A 26,178-nucleotide genomic window follows, 5' to 3' on the forward strand; every position below is an offset into this window, starting at 1 on the left:
TAGACATTTCTCCAAAGAAGGCATACAGATGGCCAAGAAGCACATGAAAAGCTGCTCAACATCACTAATTATTAGAGAAATGCAAATCAAAACTACAATGAGGTATCACCTCACACCAGTTAGAATGGGCATCATCAGAAAATCTACAAACAACAAATGCTGGAGAGGGTGTGGAGAAAAGGGAACCCTCCTGCACTGTTGGTGGGAACGTAAATTGATACAGCCACTATGGAGAACAGTACGGAGGTTCCTTAAAGAAGTAAAAATAGAATTACTATATGACCCAGCAATCCCACTACTGGGCATATACCCAGAGAAAACCATAATTCAAAAAGACACATACGGGGCTTCCCTGGTGGCGCGGTGGTTGAGAGTCCACCTGCCGATGCAGGGGACGCGGGTTCGTGCCCCGGTCCGGGAAGATCCCACATGCCTCGGAGCGGCTGGGCCCGTGAGCCATGGCCGCTGAGCCTGCGTGTCCGGAGCCTGTGCTCCACAACCGGAGAGGCCACAGCAGTGAGAGGCCCGCGTATCGCAAAAAAAGAAAGAAAAAAAAAAAAAAAAGACACATGCACCCCAATGTTCATTGCAGCAGTATTTATAATAGCCAGGTCATGGAAGCAACCTAAATGCCCATCGACAGACGAATGGATAAAGAAGTTGTGGTACATATATACAATGGACTATTACTCAGCCATAAAAAGGAACGAAATTGGTTCATTTGTAGAGATGTGGATCCATCTAGAGACTGTCATACAGAGTGAAGTCAGAAAGAGAAAAACAAATATCGTATATTAACACATATATGTGGAATCTAGAAAATGGTACAGATGAACCGGTTTGCAGAGCAGAAATTGAGACACCGAAGTAGAGAAAAAAACGAATGGACACCAAGGGTGGAAAGCGGTGGAGGGTTGGGGGTTGTGGTGGGATGAATTGGGAGATTGGGATTGACATGTATACACTGATGTGCATAAAATGGATGACTAACAAGAAAAAAAAATTCAAACTATTCACTCAAAAATGGGTGCATTTTTTTGCATATAAGTTACACCTCAAAGCTGTAAAAATGTTACCTTTGGGGTGATGCAAGTGCTGTAAGATTAGAGCAGATATTATGGAGATGGTTGCACAACTCTGCAAACATACCAAAAATCACTGAATTGTACATTTTAAACCTGTAAAATATATCTCAATAAAGCTTTTTGTTTTAAAGTTAACTTTATTTGCATTTGCTTTTTTGGGTGCATCAGCTAGTAATGAACAGTAGTAGCTCAGGGGCTTAATGCATAAGACAGGAGAGTTAATTTAAATCCTAGAGTCTGAGCTAAGATGGTTTTTACATTTTTTTTTCTTTTTTGTTTTTGCGGTATGTGGGCCTCTCACTGTTGTGGCCTCTCCCATTGCGGAGCACAGGCTCCGGACGCGCAGGCTCAGCGGCCATGGCTCACAGGCCCAGCAGCTCCGAGGCATGTGGGATCCTCCCAGACCGGGGCACGAACCCGTGTCCCCTGCATCGGCAGGCGGACTCTCAACCACTGCGCCACCAGGGAAGCCCGGTTTTCACATTTTTTAAGTGTTGTTTAAAAAGAAGAATATGCAACAGAGACTGTATGTGGCCCACAAAGTCTAAAATATTTACTATCTGGTCCTTTACAAAAAAGATTGCTGATCCCTGATTTAAACTAACTTACTTGTGACTAGCAAAGTTAATCAAAGGAAGCTTTAAGACAGGGCGAGAAAAAAAAAGAAAAGGCAGAAACACCAGCAGCGTTTGTGACTGGGGCGAAGGAGATGCCAATTACAAAAGAGAAATTCATTTATACTGCTCCTTCGGAGTGAACTGTGTAGGGGCAGTGAGTGAATTTGTGTGCCCTTGAACATGGAAAGATGAATGGACAGCAGGGGCATCCACTCCCAGGAGGATGCTGAAGGGGATGCTGGTGTCAAAAAAGGCCACCCCAACCAGGACAGCACTGGACACATACCCTCACCCAGCTGAAAGCAATTCTCCTCTTCCATGACATCACTTCCCCCTCTCCATTAGGTCCCTCCCATCACCCTACTACCTCTCTCTCCATTTACAACCAAATTCCTCAAAGGGCTGACTGTATACCACAGTCATTCTCTCCCATTCTTCTTCCCCCATTCTACTTGACCCCTCACCAATCTAGCTGTCCACTCCACCAAACTGCTCCAGTCAAGATCACTAACGAAATCCATGTTACTAAATCCAATGGCTATTTTCCCTCCTTCTCCTGGATCTACCAGCAGCACTTGATGGTCAATCACACCTTCCTCCCAGAAACATTTTCTTCACTTGGATTCCAGAATACTACACTTTCCTGGTTTTCCTCCTACCTCTAACAATGCTTTCTGTCTCCTTTGCTGGTTTTTCCTCACCTCCCCCCTCAGCAGCCTGACCCCTAAATAGTGAACACAGTCTTCCTCTAAATAGTGACTTCAGTCTTTGACTTCTCATTGTCTACACTCTCTTCCCAGTCTGCACTTTCCTTCAGTCTCGTGGCTTTAAATACTCTCTATATACTAACAACCCCCAAATTGACATCTCCAGCCCTCACCTATCCTCTGTGTTGCACTCTTCCATATCCAAAAGCCTATTGGATGCTGTAAACATGTCCAAGAGCAAACTCCTGACCTTCCTCCAAAATCTGCTCCTCCCAAGGTCTGTTCCACCTCAATAAATGGCAACTCTATCCTTAGAGTTTTCAACAAAGAGGAAACATAACTGTCCAATAAACATACAAAAAGATATTCAACACTACCTATTAGGAAGATAAAATTAAAACAAAGAGATACCATTTCATACTCATTAGATTTGCAAAAATTTTAGTCTGATGATCCCCATGTGTTTACAAGAAAGTGGAAAAAGAGAATTTCTCAACTGAGGAAAATTCCTCCCCCCAAAAAAACATGAAGCAGAAGAAAACTCTAACTGTATACTCTAAACAGAATTAAATATATCCAAAAGCATTTAGGAATATATATTTTAAAAAACTCACCTTGAATCAGAAATTTAAAAACTAAGAACAGAAACATACCAAAAAAACATAGTGATATGACAGAAAAAAAAATAATCAAACTAAGGGGAAAGAATGGGAGAAAAAGACTAAATTTTCTCAGAAGTGAATAATAAATTACAAGGTGCCCAGGGGAAAATAAACTCAAAAGAAATGATGCAGCCACTTTGCAAAACAGTCTGGCAGTTCCTTAAAAAATTAAATGTAGAGTTACCATATGACCCAGCAATTCAAATCCTAGGTATATACCCAAAAGAAATAAAAATATATGTCTGCATAAAAACTCGTACACAAATGCTCATAACAGCATTATTCACAAGAGCCAAAATGTAGAAACAACTCAAATGTTCATTGAGAGATGAATGAATAAACAAAATGTAGTATCCCTGTACAATGGAATATTATCTGGCCATAAAAAGGAATGAAGTACTGACACACAGTCAAACAGGGATGAACCTTGAAATCATTATGCTAAGGGAAAGAAGCTAGTTGCAAAAGACCACATATTGTATGATTGCTTTATATGAAACATCCAGAATAGGCAAATCCATAGAGACAGAAAGTAGATTGGTGGTTGCCTAGGTGCGGTGGGGGGAGGGGGGCATTGGGGGGAGTGGGCACAGGGTTTCTTTTTGGTGGGATGAATATGTTCTAAAACTAGACTGTGATGATGGTTACACAACTCTGTGAATATACTAAAAAAACACTGAATTGTAGACTTTTAAATGGGTGAATTGTGTGGTATGTTAATTATATCTCAGTAAAGCTGTTACCAAAAAAAAAGAAAAATCAACTGACAGAGATCCCATACTAAATGTGAGTTCAGCATTTACAAATGCAAAGAACTGCCCAGGAAAGCCCTTACAACAAAGACGCCACACTGGCAGCACAGAACGGGACCAAGTTAGAGCCCACAGAACAAGAGGGCGATCAGCAGTTCAGAGGAAGCCAGACCTCAGGAGAGCAGCGCATGGCTTATTCTCCCAGCCACAGTGGCTGGATGCTGTCACAGTTCCTCAGTAGTGAGGAGCTGGAAGTGGATACAGAACCCCACTGTTGCCTACCATTATTCTACTTTGATTTCATGGATGAAATGTATTTCTCTCACACACAGAACAGGCTAAATAAACAGGGGAGTAAGGGCATTTTAAAAGGTGTAAGTACAAAGGTTAACCATTAGAACAAAAATAAAAACCTTCCTCTTTTTAAAATAAAAGAGCAAAAACTACACCTCATAGCAAAAAGAAATAGCAAATATAACAAAATACACATGATTATAAAATATTATGATAGACCAAATATATCAGTCCTAACAATAAATGTGGTGGGCTTATTAACTCATCTACTAAAATAAACAGGTACAATTTGGCTCACAAAACAAGGAGTTGTATAAAAAACATATCTAAAACAAAGTGATTGTGAAAAGTTAAAAATAAAAGGATGGCCAAATTATACAAGGCAAATGGAAACAAAGAGAGCAGGGGTGGCAAACCTAGAATCAGGCAAAGCACAATTCAAGCCCCAAAGCATTCATCATGCCAAAGAAAGACACTTTTTAATGCTAAAAGCCACAATCCTCGATGAAGAGAGAACAAATAAAAATACACATATTTACATGAATATAACAGTGCAACCACCTTTATGAAGCAAAAACTACAACAGATGCAAGGAGACACAGATAGAAACACTAGTAATAGGAGACTTTCATATACCACTTTCAGTGGTATATTAGACAGATTAGGTAAGCCAAAAATGAGATAGAAGATCTAAACAGCATAATCAACAGGGTAAATCTTAAGGATATTTATCAAACTCTACACTCTGATACTAGAGAATACTCTTCTGAAGTGCCCACACCACATCACCAAAAATAATCATATATTAGGTCACAAAGAAAACATCAGTAACCTCCACATAATAGAACTATTACAAGCAATACTCTCTGATCATAATGCAATAAAACTAGAATTTACTAATAAAAACAAAAAAGAGAAATTCCACCTAGAAATTTTAAAACCTCTTATTAAACAACTCCTGGGTACTCTAAGGTAAATTTTTAAAGAAATAATGACAATAAAAGCACTACATATCAGATTCTATGGGATGCATTTAAAGCAGTGATCAAAGGAAAATTCATTGCACTAAACATATTTATCAATAAAAATGAAAGAATAAAAGTAAATAAATTTATTTCCAAGGTAAAAAAAAAGAAACTAAAAAATAACAAAGCACAAGGAAGGAAACAATAAAAACAAAAGTAGAGGAAGAGAATAGAAAACTAGATCTAAGTAATAATTCAAAATTCTGTAGTTTTTGGAAAAATTAAAATGGATAAACCACTAAATAACTTATATAACTTGCCTAGGAAAAAAGAGAGAAAGCACAAATACACAAAATAAGAAAGAGCAAAGGGGAAATAACCATTGAAATAGAAGAAAAATTTTGAATCGTAAGAGATTATATCCAATAAATTTAAAAGCCCAGATGTAAGGGATAATTTGTTAGAAAAATAGAGATTACTAAAACTGACTGCATTAAAAAGCTTAAACGGACCAACTTCCATAAAAGAAACAGAGAAAGTTATTAAGGAAATATCCCATAAAAAAGCATCAGGCCCAGATCGTTTCACAGGAGAATTCTACCAAACCTTCAAACATCAGATTGCCTCAGTGCTCTATAAATTATTCCAGAGCTGGTATATCACTAGAAGGATCAAGCCTACAGAAACATCAACCTCTCAAGGAGAAGAACCAGCCAAGAAGACTGAGAAAGAACATCCTCTGAGGAAGGAGGGAACCCCAGAGCATAGAAGGATGTTTCAAGAAAGGAGACTTTCGGGCTTCCCTGGTGGCGCAGTGGTTGAGAGTCCGCCTGCCGATGCAGGGGACATGGGTTCGTGCCCCGGTCCGGGAAGATCCCACATGCCACGGAGCGGCTGGGCCCGTGAGCCATGGCCGCTGAGCCATGGCCGCTGAGCCTGCGCGTCCGGAGCCTGTGCTCCGCAGCAGGAGAGGCCACAGCAGTGAGAGGCCCGCGTACCGCAAAAAAAAAAATAGAAGACTTTTATGGCAACAGCTGCATAGAGACCCAATAAAAGAAATGAAAAGTGTTAATACATGGCTCGAGGACTAAGTGGAAGGTAAGGAAACTGAGAAAGCCAATTAATACCAACGCCTTCTAACAAGTTTGTCTGGCATGGGAGGAGAGAAACTGGGTTGCAGCTGGGTGACAGGGGTCTAGGGAAGAGGTTTTGAAATGGGAGCAACTTGAGCAGGTTTAATGTTGATAAGGAGAGACTATGTGCATGGCATTGGGGACATAATGTAGAATGACAGTCATAGTAGGAATGAGTCTAGGTCCAATTAGTTCAATGTTTCCTTTGATTCCTAATATCAACTCCAAATAATGTAGTCAACCTCTCCCAATATTCCACATTTACATATTACCTTCTTCAAAGGTCCAGGCTGAATTTTTATCAGCGGTCACATTTTATGTTAATTTGGCAAACATTGCTGAGTGCCAGTGACTGCTAGAGGCAAGCCACACAAAGTTGGAAGAGTCCTAGTTTCTTCACTAGAGAAGCTCAGTCTTCACTAGCTAAGAAGGATCACATGAGTATCAGTACTTCCTAGTTCACTAAGTGTTTTGCAAACACTATCTCAAGCCTTTAATCCTCAGAAGCCTTTGAGGAAGCTGGAATTACCTCCATTTCACAGGTGAAGAAACCAATCCTCATAAAAGTTAACCAACCTGCCCCAAGAGAAAGACGTAAAATCAGCATCCAGGTTCTCAGACTCCAATACTAACACTTCCCCACCTTGCAACTCCTACCTTCATAAAGATGACTCTGAAGAGACTGCCTGGTCATTTGCGTAGATGCTCGGTCAGCAGAATTGGACTTTAGCACACTTGAGAATAGTTGACATCCTGCAACACATCTAAAATTGCCATCTAAATTTGGAAAGCAGCTTTTATGCTCCCTAGCTGCCTGGATATTCTGTAGCCTGTAGGGCACAAAGACTATGTTTTATTTATCATGATCCCAAGGATTGTGTTTTATTTAGCTTTTTATCTGTCCCCCTCAGCTTTATATATAGTGCCTTTAAATATTTTCTCCTTCAACATGTGTGGATTCATTCATTCACCTAATTTCATAACTCTGATATCATTTTCAATATAATCTAGGGCAGCATTATAATACTTCAAATTTAAGGGGTGAAAGAGTGGGGGCAAAGGGTATCACAGAACAGCTTTTTTTGTGTGTGTGGTACGCGGGACTCTCACTGTTGTGGCCTCTCCCGTTGCTGAACACAGGCTCCGGACGCGCAGGCTCAGCGGCCATGGCTCACGGGCCCAGCCGCTCCGTGGCACGTGGGATCTTCCCGGACCGGGGCACGAACCCGTGTCCCCTGAATCGGCAGGCGGACTCTCAATCACTGCGCCACCAGGGAAGCCCAGAACAGCTTTCTGAATTCAGAAATTTACATTAAAAAATCAAGATGCTTATGTGCTCTGAAATTTTTACAAGATGGCAATAATTAGCAATGAGACAAAGTATGTTTAAATATACTCTCCATAGATGTCTCATTTGAACCTTAAAATCACCCTGTAAGAAAGGTAAGGCAAAGGCACTATAATCTCTAATTCAGGGTTGAGGAAATAGTCCCTTAGAAAAGGTAAGTGACATGTTCAAGGTAATCAGATATACTGGAATTCAAGGAAGCCCTGACTTCAAATCTGTTCACTTTATAATGCCTTTGCCCCACTTAGATAACCCTTCTTTACTAAACTGGTAAAGGTGAAATAGAAGATGAGAAACCAAATTGCCATCAACAAATAAGAAGGAAAAAAAAAAAAAAGAGGTGATAGCCAGAGAAGGATACCTGTACTTGGTTGGAGAAGAATATAAGTGGCCCCAAAGTGTTCTTATAGAAATCCTTTAAATGTTGCCTTTTGCTAGGGTGGGGAAAAGGACACTCACAGATTGTTGGTGGGAGTGCAAAATAGCACATGCTTTCCAGAGGGAAATTCACATTAAAAAACCCAACAATTCTATCATCTAGGAATGTACACTAAGGAAGTAATCATGGACATGCACGTTTTACAATTCACCAACAATGTGTTTAAGTAGTGCAAAACTGAGAATAAAAAAACCGACTAAATAAATTACTGCAGCCAAATAATGGCATGCTACGTAGCCAGGAAAAGAAAAACAGTTACCAAAAAGAATCCACTTTAGAAAAATTCATGCATTCGTCTCTGCATGGAAAAAGACTGGAAGGGCATCCTCAGTGTAACTATATTCACAATGGATACTTGAATGGTGAAAGAGTGCACCTTCTTCACCGTGGTTTTGCATATTTTAGAAATTTTGTATATAAATATGACTAAATGTTTCTAATCAGACATTTTAAAGGCTTCTGGGGAGGGTGTGCAAGGGCAGGGCTTTCAAATGAACATTTTAGCAGCCATTTTAAAAAATACCACATGAAAAAATAAAGCATTCTATACCGTTATCATTAAAACACCATTGAAAAATAAAGCACTCACCATGAATCCACATCAAAACCTTTTCTTTTCAAATTCCAGTCTTTCATTCGTACCAGTTCGCATACAGAAAAACGTTAAAAAGGTTGCCTGGCCAGAAGTATGAGAGACTTTCTTGATTTCTACCTGTAGTTTTTACTTTGTTCCAGAAAAGAAAAGCAGTCACCTAAGAGGCAGCTCGAAAAGCACCTCGGCAGGAAAATATTTGGGAGGATAAGTTTCTCTCACGTTTCTTTCCCTCCCGACCTACCGACAGGACAATCCTGACAGTGGCCGGCCCAGTTTCCTAATACACCCTAAAGAAGCACAGGAGATGCGCCAATTTTCAGTATACGTTTCTAAAAAGACAAGTTTTACTTTACAATGCAGGATAAAGAGCAGCCTTCACTACTCATTCTGGACGTTACCGGAGAAGATGCCGCTGCGCGGCAGGAGAGCCTCCGGAGAAGGACAAAGCGGGGGCTCCTCGGCTCGGGTCCCGCAGGCGATGCGTCCGGAGCCGCCTCTGGGAAAAGGGCACCGTCCCTGGACACCGCCCCGCCCTCCCCCCGGCTCCATGACAGACACTCCAAATCGCCGGGGACAGAAGCCTGCGGACAATGGGCGAGGATCGGGGGCCTCGGCAGCAGGTGCCCGGGTCGCCACGTCTAAAATAAGGCACCGGTCCGGTGGCCAGAGGCAGGGGCAGGGGAGCAGTCCCCCGAGATCCCGAGCTGGGCCTCCGCATCCTCCCCGCCGCCCCACCCGCCACCCAAGAACCGCCCCTCCCATGCGACGGACACGCCCTCCCCGCAGGCCGGGACCTCCTCGTGCCGCCCGCCCCCCAGGGCCGCTCACCCGACCGAGAAGTTCCCGCAGCCGCAGCCGCCGCCGCCGCCGCCGCCGCCGCCGAACCCTCAGGCCTCGCCCCTCACACGGCCGCCGCCTCACACAGGAGCCGCACCACAGCTCCCGCAGCTGGGCCGCGGGACCCGGAACCACTTCCTTCCGGAACCGCCTCGCCCCGCCCCCTGCCCTAGCCACGCCCACTGCCCGCTGCCCAGCGCGGAGCCCGCTTTCCCACCGACCTCTGCTCTCAACTCTTTCCCAGCGAGGGTTGCCCCGCCCGGGAGGCTCCGGCCAAGAGCGCCTGCGCCCTCTGTCGGCCGTTCCCACCTCTGCCTCTCTGTCCAGGGCGCATGCGCCATCTGCCGCCCGCCCGCCCGCCGGGAAGGAAAGAACACACTGGGCGTACTGGTCCATGGATCCTCGGGGTTAAGGGTCAGAGATCGGAGTTCACCCCTCAGTCAGAGGCAGGAGCTTGGTGCCGTGGGCCTTCCAGCGTTGTGCAGATGAGCGGAGCAGATACGCCACAGCCTTCCAGCCCCTGGCTTGTCCCTCAAAGCCCTTCCAGAGCCAGCCTACCTGAACCTGCAAGGCTGTGGCCTCTCTTCTACCTACTCAATCTCTAACTATTCCCCATGGCCTCAAATCAAGCTTGTACCCAGAAAAAAAAACCTCCCCTCTGTACCTCCCAAATAGGTTAATGGTACCAACATCCCTCCACCGTGCAATTCAAAATACTGACTCATTTTTACCTGCTCTTTTGATTTCTCTCCTCCCACACTCCATCCATCACCCCAAAGGTAGCATATCCTCACTCTTGGAGCTTTCTCACTTGACACTTTGATGTTCTTTTTACCCCTTGCAAGATTTCTCTTTCAGGGTCCACCCCATCTGGTGGACCTTCTACCCTCCCTTGTCACTGTCGTCTACTGACTGCATTAGTTTTCCTCTCCATCTGAATTACTGCCATCATCCTGATGAAACCAACAACCATGACTAAACCATGTTTCCTTAACTTCCTTGGTCCAGATGACTTTACCTCTATTCTACTTAATCCACACATTCCCAGGTACCCATTCTATAAAATCTAGACATCCATCACTTTATACTGCTTCATGGCTAAAACCTTAAGTTTACCAACCCCATTTATTTGGACTCAATCCTCATCCTCGTAGTCCTATCTCTCCCTTAGTCCCAATATACTTGTTCTTCAAAAACCACAGAGCTCTCACATCCCCTGAACCTTCTACCGGACTGAAGCCCATGGCCTTTGACTTCAACCACTCTTGTAAGCAGAGCCCCTTGAATTGCCCTTTGATACGTCCCAACATCAAACCACCACCTTGAAACACTCCAGTTATCTGCATTTTCCATACCCACGTCTATGTTTCCAAGCACCACTTGGGAGGAAGAAGCCACACAACCATAATAGAATGATACCACTACAAATTTATGGAGACTCACCACAGTGGACAGCCTTGGTGCCTCTTAGGAATCCTTTTATGTGACCACTCTCATTTCCAGTAATTGCTGTTACTAGCCCTTACCACTCTCTTTAAGCCCCATACCAGTGATCATTTCCCTCTCTTCATACATGATTTTTGCTTCCTGTTTTGCAGAGAGAAATTCCCCAGCATAGTATATGAGGCCTTTGATTATCTGGTTCATACTTACCTCTCTAACTTCTCTCCTCTTTGCCCTCAGTGCCCTGGCTATACTGAAATGTTTGCTGTTTAAGATGAATACTCCATTGCACATATTATCCCTTCTGTCTGGTTAAAAGGTGTGGGACCTTTTAATCTGCTTCAGTTCAGGAAGGTTTTCTTCCATTCTACTTTCAAGAATTGCTCCATTTGTTCCGGTCTCTCTTTTAGGAAGAGCAATTATTTGTGGTAAACGTCTGTTTTATCGTTTTCATCTGTTTACCGTTTTTCAGCATTCTGGTAGACCTCCAGTCTGCTTTCAATGTTACCGATAAGATTTCCAAAAGCATTATTTCTGCCTCTGTTTTTACTCAATTTCTATTATTGATAATTTTGTTTCCTTCCGTCATTTCCTTCTCTCCCCCCCACCCCATCCTTCTCTTTCAACTCATCCTATTGACTTTCCATCTCACCGTTTCATTTCCTTATGAATTTCTGGTCTGGTTTTATAGAAAGCCTACCTTCTTGCAAAAGGATGGTAAACTGGTCATAAAATTCCTCTTTTGGATTCCGTAGTCATTCATTTTCATAAGTATGCTCTTCTTTCTCTTCCACGATTAGGTTTTGTATTTCACAAATATATATATATATATATATATATATATATATATACATACATACACACACATATATAATGTAGTATACAAAAATATATATATGTGTATATATATATATATATCAATACATTCTCTTGATTCATCTTTGAACAAGGTGATTTTTGTTCAGACTTATTACTGGTTAATAATAAGCACAGGAGATGGCCCTCGCCCTATATGCTGCTTCTGTGGACAGAGAGGTTAAGTAGTTTGCATAAGGTTTCATAGCTCTTGATTATGTATATGAATAGCACACACACATACAGAGGCAGAACAAGCCTAAGAGAAATGAAATATTATCTGCCTTTCCATTTATTTTTTCTTTGATTTTCATGCAAAGCCAAACCTGCTCTAGAATGCCAAGTATGCTTAATACAAGGGCTCTATATTAGTAAGAATAAATTACGCTATGATAACAAACCCCGAATCTCAGTGGCTTATAGCAACGAATGCTTATTTTTCACTTATATTTCAAGTCCATCATGGGTCAGCTTGGTTCTTCTGTCTGGGACCCAGGGTGAAGAAATTGATGCTATCTGAGACATTACTGGTGTCATACCAGAAGAAAAGGAGCAACAGTGGGACCATACATTGGATCTTAAAGCTTCTGCTTTAAAGCTGAATCAGAAATTCTGGGGGTGGGGCCCAGCATAGTTTCAACAAGCCCTCCAGGAGATTCTGAAGCATGCTCAACTTTGAGAACCACTTCTCTATGGCTTGTATTCCCTGTAAACCAGAAGATGGACATAGAGACTTGATAAAATTGAGTAGTTTTTAAACTACTAATTCTTAAACCAGAAAAAAAAAAGTCATATTAAAAGAGAGAGCAAGAGAGAGAGAGAATGAATATCATGCTTTGATACAGACTTAGATCAAGTGCCTATTGTCATTTTTTGGAGGGACACTGTTTTCTGGGGAAACCTGCCAGCTGCCCTGATATGTATCTCCAGCCATCCTTCTGTATAGCTTTCTTTTTTAAATGCTGATGTGAGAATAAGATAATTAGGAAGAAGTAGGACGAATAGCTTTCTCATCCCTTGACAATGCTGTTGGCCCAGATTTTTCTCATAGTTTTTGTCTAGATGGTTTGTATTGTGTTGGTCATGGCTTCAGCATCTACATTAGTGTTTATAAGTCAGGACTGACAGACCAGGTGAATTTTCTCTTTCCTTAAGTATCTGACTTTGGCTATGTTGCTTAATACTGTCAGTGAAATTTGATGTATAATGCTTAGCTGGCCCTGATCCCTCCTCTTTTTCTTCCATCCCATGATACAGGCACTTTTTTGTGGTCACTGTCCTTTCTTTACCTTTACTTTTTAAAGGGCTTTGTCAACAGTGGAACACAGACAGAAATGATTTATATTATTTGGAAGAAAATGTTTCTAGACAGGCTTACGCTGCAGATTCCTTTTTGCTCATTCTAGTCACTGCCTTTATGTCTGTTTTCCTACTGAGACGGAGGACAAATTCCTAAGCAAGATTTGGTAGCTGCTACCAGCCCTCTGGTTCCATAAATTATTTCTGATGAACTCTTTTGTAATGCAATATGTGAAGCAGCTTGGCCCTGGTCTGAAAGCAATACAATATTTGTGGTTTTAAAACAAGGTGTCACAAGTCAGCAATTATTTTGAAAAAAACTTTTTTTGATTGATGTGAACTACCTACATTGATGCAAGGCAAAAAAGGAATGGTGAGGTTAGGTTTAAAACTTAATCTTACTGCAAAATAAGATTAATTGTTTAAAAGTTCATTACTCACCTTATTTAAATCTTTAGTGTTCCCCCGGAAGCTCTTGCCCAGATCCTTGATGGATTCAGTTCACATATCTTTTCTACCATAAGCAGGTCTGGTTTTGTGTCCCGGCACAACCCAGACACCAGTTCAAAAGTCACTGAGCTCTCAAACCTTTCATCTGCCTGATAAATTTGCTTTGTTTAACTCCATATTTGTTAGGTACTCCACAACTTCTTCTTAAATGTTCACGCCAATTTTCACTCTCCCTTAGACTGGTAGGGAAAGAAAACATAATGGACCCTGTGGTAGATTTCATAATAATACAGTCAAAATATTTATTGCTCCTCTCTTCCCAGGCCCTCTACTTGAAAATTGAAAATGACAAATGTGGATCCCACTATATTTCCATTGGACGGCTCTGGTCTCAGCCAGTCATGGCATAGCAGAGACAACTAACTAGCCACCAAATTATTGGGTTGGCCAAAAAGTTTTTTCTGGTTTTTCCGTAAGAGCTTATGGAAAAACCCAAACGAACCTTTTGGCCAACCCAGTACTGGTGCTCTCCCTTACACAGAATAGTACTATCCCTGGTAAGAAACAAAGCAGCCAGGGACTATACTTCCCAGCATCCCTTGCATCTAAGTGGGGCCACGTGACTAGTTCTTATCAATGAAATGTGAGTGGAAATGATACGTGTCCCTTAGAGGCCAGGGTGGTTGGAAAGCAGTGTGTCTTCTCCATCCTCTTTCCCTATTCTGTCAGCTTAATGCAGAAAAACATGACAAAATTGGAAGATGAGGGAGCTACAGGATGGAAGGGGCCTAGTCAAATTACCACTCAAAAGAGAGTTGTAATAAAGGATATCTGGGGCTTCCCTGATGGTGCAGTGGTTGTCCCCTGCCGATGCAGGGGACATGGGTTCGTGCCCCGGTCCGGGAAGATCCCACATGCCACGGAGCGGCTGGGCCCATGAGCCATGGCCGATGAGCCTGCGCGTCCGGAGCCCGTGCTCCGCAACGGGAGAGGCCACAGCAGTGGGAGGCCCGCGTACCACAAAAATAAATAAATAAATAAATGAAATAAATAAAGGATATCTGTTTTGGACTTCACAGGAGGGAGAAAAAAGTTCTATTGTATTTGGGACACTGTGCATCTTGCGGGTAGGGTGGGGTTGTTATAGAAGCCAGCATTACCTTCACTAATACACGCGGTCATCTCCTTCCCTTTGGCCAGTGATTAGCTTAGGGGTCGGTGTAAGACCTAGTACTGGCCAATGAGAAGCAGAAATCTTCTGGGAGCTTCCGGGAAAGAGTTTCCTCCCTGATAGAAGGAGGGAGCAGTAGAAAGGGCAGCCTGCCACTAACTTTTTCACAACTTTGACACAGTGGCATTGAGGATGGGATGCTGGTGCCATAGCAGCCTTCCTAAGAGGCAAGAAACTCAAAAAAGTGCTGCCCCAGAATCCTGATCTCATTTAGCTGTCTTTGGAGCTTCTTACATATTATGTGTGATTCCTAAATAACCTTAATATTGAAGCTACTTTGCGTCGTGTATAGTGGAATGATCAAAACTAGTACACTTATTCTCAATTTTAAAAAATTCATTCAGCAAAGATTTATTGTGGGGCTCGTCTGTGGCAGGTGCCATTCTAGGTGCTGAGGATCCAATGCAAAGACAAAAACCAGGATCCTTGAGACTGTCATCTCATGATAGAATGTGGGTCTGGCAGAAGGATATGTAGATCAGAGGCCATGGATTTGAATCCAGAACTTTTCTCAGTAACAACTGTGTTTACTCACTCACAAATATTTACTGAATACCTGTGTTAGGTAGTAGGAATATGGCAGCCCTGCTGTCAGGAGGCTTACAGTGGGGGAGATACACAAGACATTACTCCAAGAATCACATAAATAAATGTCTCATCGCAAACTGTAATAATATGAAAATGTATAACAGCAAACCTGACCTCATCACCCATCACAACTGCAAATAAGAACTTGTTAAATTATTTGTCTACTGTCGCTCTTCCCTGCTAGACTATGGGCTCCAGGAAGGCGGGGACAATATCTGGTCTCGTTCTCTGCTCTATCCTCATCCTTAGCAAACTGCTTGGCACAGAGTAGGGAGTAGGTATTCACACATAAGTGCTTAATAAGTGAGCATTTATGACACGGCTTTCCTCCTGGATGAGGGAAAAAAAACTATCCTACCAACTGTCCATGTTCCCAGACGGAGGGTGCAGGTATTCTGCTGGAACTGAGCAATAGACAGACCAAATCCCCTCAGCAGAAGATGCCCAGGGATTTGCAAAATCAGCAACAACTGCTGGCGAGGGAAGCTGGTTGAGCTCAATTGGGAAACCTGCAAATATAACTAGGAGATGTGTCGACTGGCAAGAGCCTCTAGGGGATAAGCCTGTGTGATTTCCCAGGCAGGAACTTGGAAGTATGGTGGGCCAGGGCAAGCACAGGCTCCAAAGGAAACCTTGGGTTTGGAGCCCAGCTGTGTACTTCCTGGCTGTACATGACGGGACTTCACCTGTCTTGGCCCTCATGGTAAAGTGAACATAGCAACAGCACTGCTTATCTCAGAAAGCCCTTCTGAAGGCTAAGGGAGAGAATACGTGGAAAGCTCTTAGCACACTGCCTAGCTGGCTCGGGTCCGGTTCTCCAGGAACAGGCTCTGAGACCAGTTAGCACACAGGAAAGGCATGGGGAGTGCTGGGGGAGGGGGGCAGGGGAGTGAAGGAAGCAGCAGCCAGAACTTGGGCTGCAATACGTTCTCAACAAAGGCCTCGGGTGAACCCACAGGGAGCTCTGAAGCTGGGACAACCCCTTCTGAGTTGTCCTACCTTTAGGCAAGGGTCTTCATATACCTGAGCAATCCAGTCAGGATCCAGCCTATCCATAGGCTGTCCAAGTGAGGATATTTAACCTTGGTGAGGCAGCCTCCTTCAGTCAAGGGCAATTCTTAGAAAGGAACTCCACCAACAAACCTCAGCAAACTGTACCTCCAGCATCTGGAAGGAGACGTCCAGAAAGACAAACACCTCAGTCCTAAAAGGGAGGGCCGTGTAGGTGGCACACCATGACATCCATGACACTAGCATTTAATATGAACCTTTAAAGCCATTAGAGCAGCTGCTTAAACTTTCCCAAAGCTTGCTGAGGACTTAAGGCATCCTCACTGTCAAAGTACAACTTCGCAAAGGTTAAAAGCCTAATTGCGACGTAAATGTACAGTGAGCAGGTGGCAAAAATGTGTTGTTGAGGTTCAGAGCGAGCCTCCCCCAAATGTGCCACATTCGCATGAGGATTATCTTCAGCTAAAGGTCACTGAGACCCTGCGGATTCAAGAGAAACTACTGCCCTCCTTTGACTACCTAGAAGAATTTAAATTGTTGCTGTTTTCTCTTGACCAGAAAAGAGTTATTAGCAGAAATAAATTTTATCTAAGTGCCTCCATCTATATGGCAGGACAAACATCTAATTATTGATACCGAACAGCTGCTCTTCTTATCATTCTTTGGGCGACGCTCCTGTCCTGGGAAGCCCCCAGCCGCTATCCCACTCCTCAGCTCGGATGGCACAGGGACCTCAGTTTACCTTTCTGTCTTCGAACCTTTCATAAATGTGGGGTCTCTGACCCTCTCATGTATGTGGAGTTCCCATATAGATGAAATTAAATTTGACCTTCTCCTGTTAGTCTGTCTCACGTCGATTTAATTCTTAGATCAGCCAGAAGAAGCTGTTAAGGGTAGAGGTAAATTTTCTTCCTCCCCGACTGTGTTTAACTCATTAACGAGCAGGATGACAAAGCCGGATCAAGGGAGGATACAGAACCGATTGTGACACACACTTGGATGTAAGTATACACACAGCAACACACACATATACTTAGTGGAGCAAAGAATGCTGGAGAAGACTGCAAAGTTAGATACAAAATTGCTTAGGGCTCTACAGGGACAAACAGGAATAACCTGTGGAGGTAGCTTTTCTATAGGACAAAAGTCATCCGCAACTTTCTGTCTACAAGTGAATAACTCTGGAGACTGGGCTCTAGGTCACAGCACACAGGCAGTCATAGGAAGTCACATCCCCTGAGACTCAGTGGCCCCTTGGGCTGCTTTGTTGAGACCATGCTGTCACAGGGCTTTGTAAGGGCACACTGTTATCTTTCGGCCTTATTTCCACGTTCTGGATAATTTCTTACCATTGGTGAACATTGAACACCTCATACCAGCCATCGGAGCTGTCACCATACAGGGGTGGCCCCTGAGAAGCTTCCAGAAGGCCAGTTCCACTGAGCAAATGGGAGTCGCTTCTTTCCTCCCAGTGATGCCAGCAAGATTCAGTTTGTTCTAAAACAACCATGAAGACCCACTGCGGGGGCTGCATTCAACCCCACAAGCTCTTCGAACATCTACTGTGCAGGACCTAGTGCCTTCCTAGCTATCACCTCTGTAGTGACAACTTTCTGACTGTCTCAAAGATAAGCCTGCACGCGCTACTAGGAAAATGCGGTTCAAAGACAAGTACAACCAACAGAGAGCTGTGGGCTCTGATTCGAAAACAAAGTTCCTTTAAGCAAAAGTTTAATTCCTTGGGACTCTATTCCTTACATTTTGCATTTCGTGAGATGGGGAAAGCTTGCCTTAATGCTTTCTTGGAAGTCCAGAAGGCTGGCTGCTTTAGACCTTGCCCCTAGCACTGAACCATCCCTCAGGGCCAACCAGAAGAATGAAACTTGGCATTTCCTAACTACTGCACAGAAACTTCTCACTTACTTACCACGGAGCTGAAGGCGCTCACCACTCCATGTCTCTCATCGGCCTAAAAGGCCCACGTTGGGCATCTGATAGAAAGCCCATGTTTGGCATCTGATCCAGTATTTATGCACACAGAATGTGAAACAACACAAAACAGCCGGCATGGACTGAGTTAGATAAACACCACCCTGTTGGAGACTAGGGGGAAAAGGGGAGCAAGTGGTTTAGGGGATACTATTTTCAAATCCCATGGTCTTGCTTCCAGGTACGATGGGAACTTGAACCAACAGTAAAGCCAAGCTCTGCTGCTGTGAGTAGACATATGGATAATAACCCTTGCAAAAGCGAGCTCAGATGAAAAGGTTCTAGAATTAGATAGTGGTGATGGTTGCATGACTGTGAAGAAATCAAAGGCAGAGTTGTATACTTTAAAAGGAAGGAATTTTTATGGTATGTGAATGATATCTCAATAGTTTTTTTAAATAAAAAGAATCAGAACTACAATTCTCCATGGGGCTTCTGGCCCTTCTCCACTATAAGCACCTGCTCTAGCAAAACACTTCTGCTCTCAGGGGCAGGAGAGCCTGTCAGCTCCCCTGGGGCACCAAAACTGTGGCCCCAGGGTCAACCCCAGCTCTGCCAAGTTCCAGCTGTGTGTCCTTGGGAAAGTAACCCTCTCCTACCTACCTCACATCCTGGACAAGTCTCAGGACCACCTCGCGTACAGCAGGATCTCAGGACGTGCTGACTGTTAAGGTTCATTCCTGCAGGAGAAGCTTAAACCATGGCGAGTAGAGGCCACTGCTTCCCACCTCCTGAGATCACAGCATATCCCGAGGAGGGGGAGGCATCAGTTGGAGGTCTTTGGAGGCTCGTGTCTAAATTTCCAAGCCTCGTGTCTAAATTTCCCCGACTTAAACCCTGAACCATAATTGGCACCCACACCTTGGACCCTGCTCCTGACTTTATCATTTCCTCGCTAACTTCTGGGTCCTTATCCCCAGCCCATCAGAGACACTGAACTTGGCTGACCCTCAGGAGACACTAAACCACGTGCTCTCTCTCTCCAGGAACAAATGATCAACCCACCCCGGTCCCATCATGCACTAAATTCTCACCTCTCTTGGATGTGTCACTGATCTCTATTTCTATTCCAAATTCTATTTCTCTATCAGACTACACTGTTTTAGGGAGTTCCCTCGTGGCCTAATGGTTAGGATTCCGTGCTTTCACTGCCGTGGCCTGGGTTCAATCCCTGGTCGGGGAACTGAGATCCCGCAAGCTGCGGGGCAAGGCCAAAAAAAAAACACTATACTGTTTTAATTATGGAAGTTTTACCATATATTTGACTGTTTGTTGGGGGAAGCCTCCCTTTTAAAAAACTCACTCTAGAAGTTTCTTAGCTTTGTATTCATTTTCTTACATGAACTGTACAATTACATCTTTTTTTTTTTTTTTTTTGGTCACGCAGCACAGCTTTTGGGATCTTAGTTCCCTGACCAGGGATCAAACTTGGGCCCTCAGCAGTGAAAGCACTGAGTCTAACCACTGGACTGCCAGGGAATTCCCTGTACAGTCATATTTTCAAGTTGCAAAACAGAAATCCCATGGAGTGGAACTTCATTTAATTTACACAAATGTGAGGGTGGGTCACCTACTCTTCTTCGGGTGTGTAGGTTTTCCCATTCAGGGGGCATGGCATGTCTTTCCATTTACATTTATTCTAATGTCCCCTGGTCAAGTTTTAGACGAAGCTTGTTCTTTCTAGGAATTTTATGAGTTTTTTAGGATCCATTTTTCTGTTTACTTTTAATGTGTAAGAAAACTATTGATTTTTCTTCACTTAGTGGTTAGCTCCCCTGTGGAACTATTCTGAGTTCCCCAGTTGTTTCTCATGGATTCCCCACAAAAAGACTATCTGTAAAGTTTTCTCTTTTCTAATGTTCCTAAGAGCTCTCGCTCCATTTTCTTATATAATTGTGCTTCCTGAGTGATGCTCAAGAGTGGGGATGGGTATAACAACTCTAGAAACAAGCTAGTTCTTTACACTTGCTTTCCAAATGAAAAAAAATTACAAAAGCATTTGACTAATAGGAAACCTGCATATATTAAGAAAAATTTAGAATGTTCACAAAGTAGAAATTGCTCTTAGGAGTGACTAGACATCACTACGACCCTCTGGCCAGAGCTCATGATGACAGAAGCTACTTATAATGCTGCTGTCAAAGGCCAGCACATGGAAAAAATGAGGATGTCCACTCGTGTGCCCTCACCAGAGGCTTTGTCATCAGAGCTGGGGAGAGCTGCGTTAACTGGGCCCTCGGCTTTGGAGGTGGCAGCCCAGCAGTTACCACAAGGATCCGACATCCCCATTCCAGTCCTGGCCCTCCTGTCTCCTGGTCTTGGCTGGTATTGTCTCCCAGGCAGTAGACAGGCCATGATTTAGATACAAAAAGAAAGTTGGTGTGGGTTTCAGCTTACTGGAAAACAGGGGTCACCATTCCCATTATAATTTTGTTGAAATGCCAGATTGCTCTATGGAATGTTTTTGGAGATTACACTAAGGTTAACTGCATCTTAGCTAGCTAGCAATCCCTCGCATCAGTGGTATGAAAGTACAGCAACTTTACTATACTTACAAGTTCATCATGTCCTGGGACAGCTCATCACTGAAGCTTATTTCCACAGTTGGTTTCCCTTGGAACTGGCAATAGAGGAATTTTAATGAGTTAGACAGGGAAAGGACACCCACACAGGATTTTTAATTTTTTTTTCCAAATAGGTTTTCAAAAATCTGGTATCTGGTTTGGTTTCAGCACATTTTTTTTATCGAGCCTACAGAAGCAAACAAAGCACTAACACACCATCAGACTCTTCAATGAAAATGTATTTCACGGTAACACAAGGTACACATCGTGCAAATGAGGCATCACCAGGATCACAATGGTGCTGTGAGGTACAACAGATTGCAAGAAAACAGACATTTAGCAAAACAGGGCTATAAGAAAGATGGCAAGGCGTTTTTTGGAAAGTCAGACCATGCTATCATTTTCTATGTGCTTGTCATAAAAGGGATTTTCCCCCGATATTCATCAAGATCTATGGCACTGTATTATTGGAGGCATGTATTTTATTTAGTATATACACATACACAAACGTACACAGTTTCCATACCTAATACAGTCTTACACTGTAGCTGGTTTTAAGAGCACATGAACAAGATTACTATGGAGACTTTTTTGTATCTCCTGGTTGCAAACCTCAGTCAGAATTATGGATCTTTCCAAACTCTTTATTGTACAAGACAAAAAAAAAAGGTTTCAAAGAAGAAAAGGTTATTTTAATCTGAAAGTCACATTTCACCACAAGAAATGAAGAAAACACATTATTATATGGCACAAAACGTGTAAAGTATACATTCTACCGTCATTTGTCCCCCGCCCAGATGTTTTTATGTTCAAGCCTGTTAAAGTGACATATTAGGTCCAGTTCAGGGGCCCCTGTCTCAGAGCACTATGCTTTTCATTTGTACCTGGTTTTATTAGAGTTGAGTAAACAAACAAACAAAAGCCCCAAGACCCAAGAGAAAAACAACAGCTACAACATGAAAAGCAACCACCTGGGCAGGAGGTGCACGATTCATTCAGTCCAGAAGCCACTTGAGGGTCTGGAGTGACTACAGCTTGGAGGATTTCAGGTACAACATGAAAAGGTCCTTGGAGATTCAGATGCCCAAGTCTGGAGGAATATGCCTAAGGGAGCAGACGGCCTTCCACGCTGTTCAATGGCTCCCTTACTCAGCCAGACTCACTCCACTAGCCGCCCAAGGAGCAATGGGAGGCAACATATTTTGCAGGTGACTAAGTTTAATAATAAAACACGGCTTCTTGATAGTAACTTCCAACAAAGAAACCCCAGAGATGGGGGAAATGTTCCAGAATTTCTTCTCCTTCTAAACACAGACAGGGAGATATGCAACCCAAGTTTTCAGTATATGTTTAAGTAGAGTCTGGGTAAATGTCTAGAATATTTACAAGAAAAGACATCTAAATGTTTATATGCTCCAAGTCTGGGGATAAGAATGGTTATAAGGTGACTTTCCAAGCCGAAATCACACGGGTTATTCAGAGGATCACTATGATAATAAGAGTACAGGAAGTGCTTTATCAGCAGCTGAAGCTCATAAATAGAAATGTAACATGGAACTCTGCTAAAGCCCGACAAGGCCAACGTCTCAAGGATCTACTGAGAGTGGCCAGCGTTTGACATACTAAGTAGGAATACAGTTACATTTTGATTTAATAGTTTGGAATCCAGCGGTTAAGGACGACAGAAGCTTCTTCAGAGGGCCGGCGGCTCAGATTTGACTACCAGCAGCTTCATGGGTTCTCCAAACGCCACCTGTGGCAATTCAAAACCAAAATCGGGTGAAACCAATGGAGAGACAGTATTTTGCAAGTTGTAGCATCTATTCTCTCTCACTGAAATGATCGCAGTGTGGGACTTTCTACCTTCTTGGTAATTGCATTTTCCTTGGCTTATAGAGTCTCTCAACGGAAGTGCTGCAGCATTTTGTGTAGGACTATTCTTTTAGGGGATCAAATTTTCTTTCGCGGGACTGTCCTAAAACCTGCAGGACGTTTAATGTCACAAATCCCAGTGCTGCCTCCAGCCACTGTGACAGCCACCCCCAACACCTTTCCAAACACATTTCCAGCAGGGGCGTTGCCACCTCTGGCTGAGAAGAATTTGATAACTAGAATTATATGACAGATGAAAATATACAAGCAGTATGAAAACAATTATTTAGCCAAGATTTTTTTTGGACAAGGATTTCGCACTTCTTTTAGTTAGAAATGTAGGAAATAGATTTGAGAAGCCATGAACACTCTTCTAAGTTTTGTGGATTTTCTGGTCCTTAACTGATAGTGAGGTCAGTGAACCGAAGGGTGCAAGGTATGCTAATAACAAGAGAAATCTCTTGCTAAATATTAATCCATGTAACTGTCAGGGAAAGAGAATGCTCAGGTGAATTTTTTAAAGTGTCCAAGAAGGCAGCTGCTCTTCCAAACCAGGGATATGGTTTATTCTAAAAACTGCCTGTCACGCATTCCCTCTCATGTGTGAAAGGACCACAACCGCTTCCCCAAGGGCCAAGAGAAGCAAACTCCAAAATGCACTGTCTACAGCCAACAGCTGAGGTCAGGTAGAAATAAGTATGCGAGACACTGTGACCTCGGCCGTGTGGCCTCCCCAACCTGTTTCCTCATTTGAGAAATAGAAAGGTTGGACTAAATCATATCAGTTATTGAAGTTCTGTTATAGGAGTGGAATATCATAAAAAATAAGGTGACTGAGATAATGCTGAGACTAGAAAAATTTCAGTCTAAAATGGGAGGAGCAATTGGAATTAAGTTATGAAAGTATTTGATGACAGATTCTAATTATGTTTTTCATCATTCAAAAATAAGCCCCGGGCTTCCCGGGTGGCGCAGTGGTTGAGAGTCCGCCTGCCGATGCAGGGGACACGGGTTCGTGCCCCGGTCCGGGAGGATCCCACATGCCGCGGAGCGGCTGGGCTCGTGAGTCACGGCCGCTGAGCCTGCGCGTCCAGAGCCTGTGCTCTGCGACGGGAGAGGCCACAGCAGTGAGAAGCCCGCGTACCGCAAAAAAAAAAAAAAAGCCCCAAACTGAAGTAAATCCAATGTGTGGTGAGTATAACTAAGTACACACAAATCCAGTGTTTATAACCCATAGATATATCTTACTCAAACAAGAAGCTTCTAGAAGCACTTCGGCAAGAAAAAAAGGCCAAAGGCGGGGAACGCTTCAGGGCACAAACTTCAGTTCTTCCCCCCCTTACTCCTTCAGGTATGATCCAAGAACAGAGGAAGTCAACAGGACAGCAAACCATTTAGCCCAACACTCACCAATGTATACAAGTGATTCTAGATAGGGTGTGGGATGTCACTGAATAAAACCAGGGGGGAAATTCATTTTATTAACACTACTTTGCACCACTATTACAGCATTCTCTCATTGTCTGTAAAAAGTTGCTACTTGAGACAGATGGCTGGTCAAACCTTTAGCCAGTGCTTCTACACGCACCACCCCCCGGCCCCGAACAGCAGGGGTGGGCACGCTGCAGTGGCGCAGAAAGCTCTCAGATGAGGATTCACTTGAAATCCATCTCAGTTCTTGTACATACCATGAGTCCACATTTGTTTGCTTTTTGTAAAAATAAAACTGACTAGGAGGCTGAGTGACGTTTACCTCACCTTCACAAACCCCAGCTGGAGAGTTACAGATTTAGACTATCATCAAAAGACTGTACCTTTCATTAAAGAGATGTTGTATTTGTCAACAGAAGGTGTTCAGAGTATTTTCTTGGCCAGGACTGTTAAATCCTTCGATCAGGTTTTTGTTACAGTCATCCAGGCTGAGATTTTCACTGGATCTCTTGGGGAAAATGGGGGGGCCAGTGAAATCTAAGAGATCTTGAAGTGCTCGGGCATTACCAGTTCCATTTTGGTCCAGAGATACCCCAGGAATCATTTCACTCACTGGTGAAAATTCTGGGATAGAGATAAGCTCTTCTTTTGAAACAGGACTGGAGGGGGAGGGGGAGAGAGGGAGGGAGAGAGAGAGATGGAGAGATAGACAAACTATTAATTCTATTTGTCATATTTTGTTATACTACTCTTCTTTTCTAGAGAAGACGGATTTAGAGCCAGAGCTTGTGTGTAACACATTATAAAAGATACAAGTTAGTTTAAATCTGAGACACTGACAGAAGGGAAGCGGATTTGAGACAGGAGGGAAGGGGGCAGGGCACAACCTTTAAAACAATGACATAGCCTTTGAGGATACAAAAACTGGTTAGAACTGATCAGACCCAAGATGGTGGAAGATTCGACTTCCCTTAGACCCTGAGCCTCATTATACCCTCATTATAATACATTAGCATATGGTAAAGGACAACCCACAGGCGCCATGAGAGTTCCGAGGCTGACCATAAAAGGCCAAAAAGTAGGCAGTGGCCCAATTCCTGGAAATCCCCGCCCCCTCTCCAAAAGAGTTGGAATAATCCACACACTTGTTAGCGAATGAAATTACCCAGCCCATAAAAACCAACCACGCCATATTTCAGGGTCACTCTCGCCTTTTGAGACTGACCGTATTCTGTCTATGGAACGTGCATCTCCCAGGGCCTCTCACCTTCTGAGATGGCCTGCACTCTGTCTCTGGAGTGTGTATCTCCCTAAATAAACTGGCTTTCCCACTTACTTCTTGGGGCAGAGCCCCCTTGTCTGCCCACTTGTATCCCTCACAAGCATTCTATATTAATAAATCTACTTCTTGCCTATCACTTTGCCTCTCGCTGAATTCCTTCTGCGCTGAGACATAAAGAACCTGAGCTTCATTAAGTCCTGAGACCAGGTGTGCGATTTCAATTAAAAGACAGTGGGTTTGAGTCCCAGCTCGTGGGTTCAAGTCCCATCTGAGGTGTGTGGTTTCAGATTGAGCAGGGCTGCGAAGGCCAAGCTCACGCTGCCCATGGGAAGAAAGTAAAAACCCGCAGGCACCAGCGCACTACTACAGAGAAGCCAAGCACTTCCGAAACCCTTAAAATGGGAAACGCAAACAGGGCCAATGCCAGAAGCTGAAAGTGAGCTGAAGGGCGGGGGGGGGGGGGGGGGGGGGGGTGTCTAATCACCACGGGGTGCCTTGGTGCAGCCTCTCTCTATAGCAACACCGCCTCTGGGGAGCAGCTTTCCTTCCCCAGACCTCACTTTCCTCCGCTGCAAAATGCAATCAACAAGCGTTTCTCCCCCCAGGCGACCACGTGGGGAAGACTTTGCCGGAGCCATCTGGAGGCCATGCTCAGGCCCGGAACGTCGTTAGCAAGGACCTCCGCCACCCACCCGGCCACCTGCAGAGCCGATCTCTCCCACAGCACCC

At 43.6% G+C, this 26,178-nt stretch overlaps 2 protein-coding genes across 4 annotated transcripts in view; both read right to left on the reverse strand.

Moving 5' to 3' along the window:
• BCLAF3 (BCLAF1 and THRAP3 family member 3) overlaps positions 1-26,178 on the reverse strand; it is an 80,211-nt gene that overhangs the window by 24,530 nt on the left and 29,503 nt on the right. The window lies entirely within an intron of this gene.
• MAP7D2 (MAP7 domain containing 2) overlaps positions 21,088-26,178 on the reverse strand; it is a 174,678-nt gene continuing 169,587 nt past the window's right edge. Inside the window, exons 15-16 of the mRNA XM_029240426.1 lie at positions 24,551-24,826; positions 21,088-22,617 (exon numbers count right to left, since the gene is read on the reverse strand). Of these exons, the coding sequence (XP_029096259.1) occupies positions 24,577-24,826 (250 nt within the window). The 3' untranslated portion in view covers positions 21,088-22,617; positions 24,551-24,576. The remainder of the gene's footprint in view (positions 22,618-24,550; positions 24,827-26,178) is intronic.

The sequence above is a fragment of the Monodon monoceros genome, unplaced genomic scaffold (assembly GCF_005190385.1).
Source record: "Monodon monoceros isolate NGI ecotype Baffin Bay Population unplaced genomic scaffold, NGI_Narwhal_1 Super_Scaffold_22, whole genome shotgun sequence".
NCBI lineage: Eukaryota > Metazoa > Chordata > Mammalia > Artiodactyla > Monodontidae > Monodon > Monodon monoceros.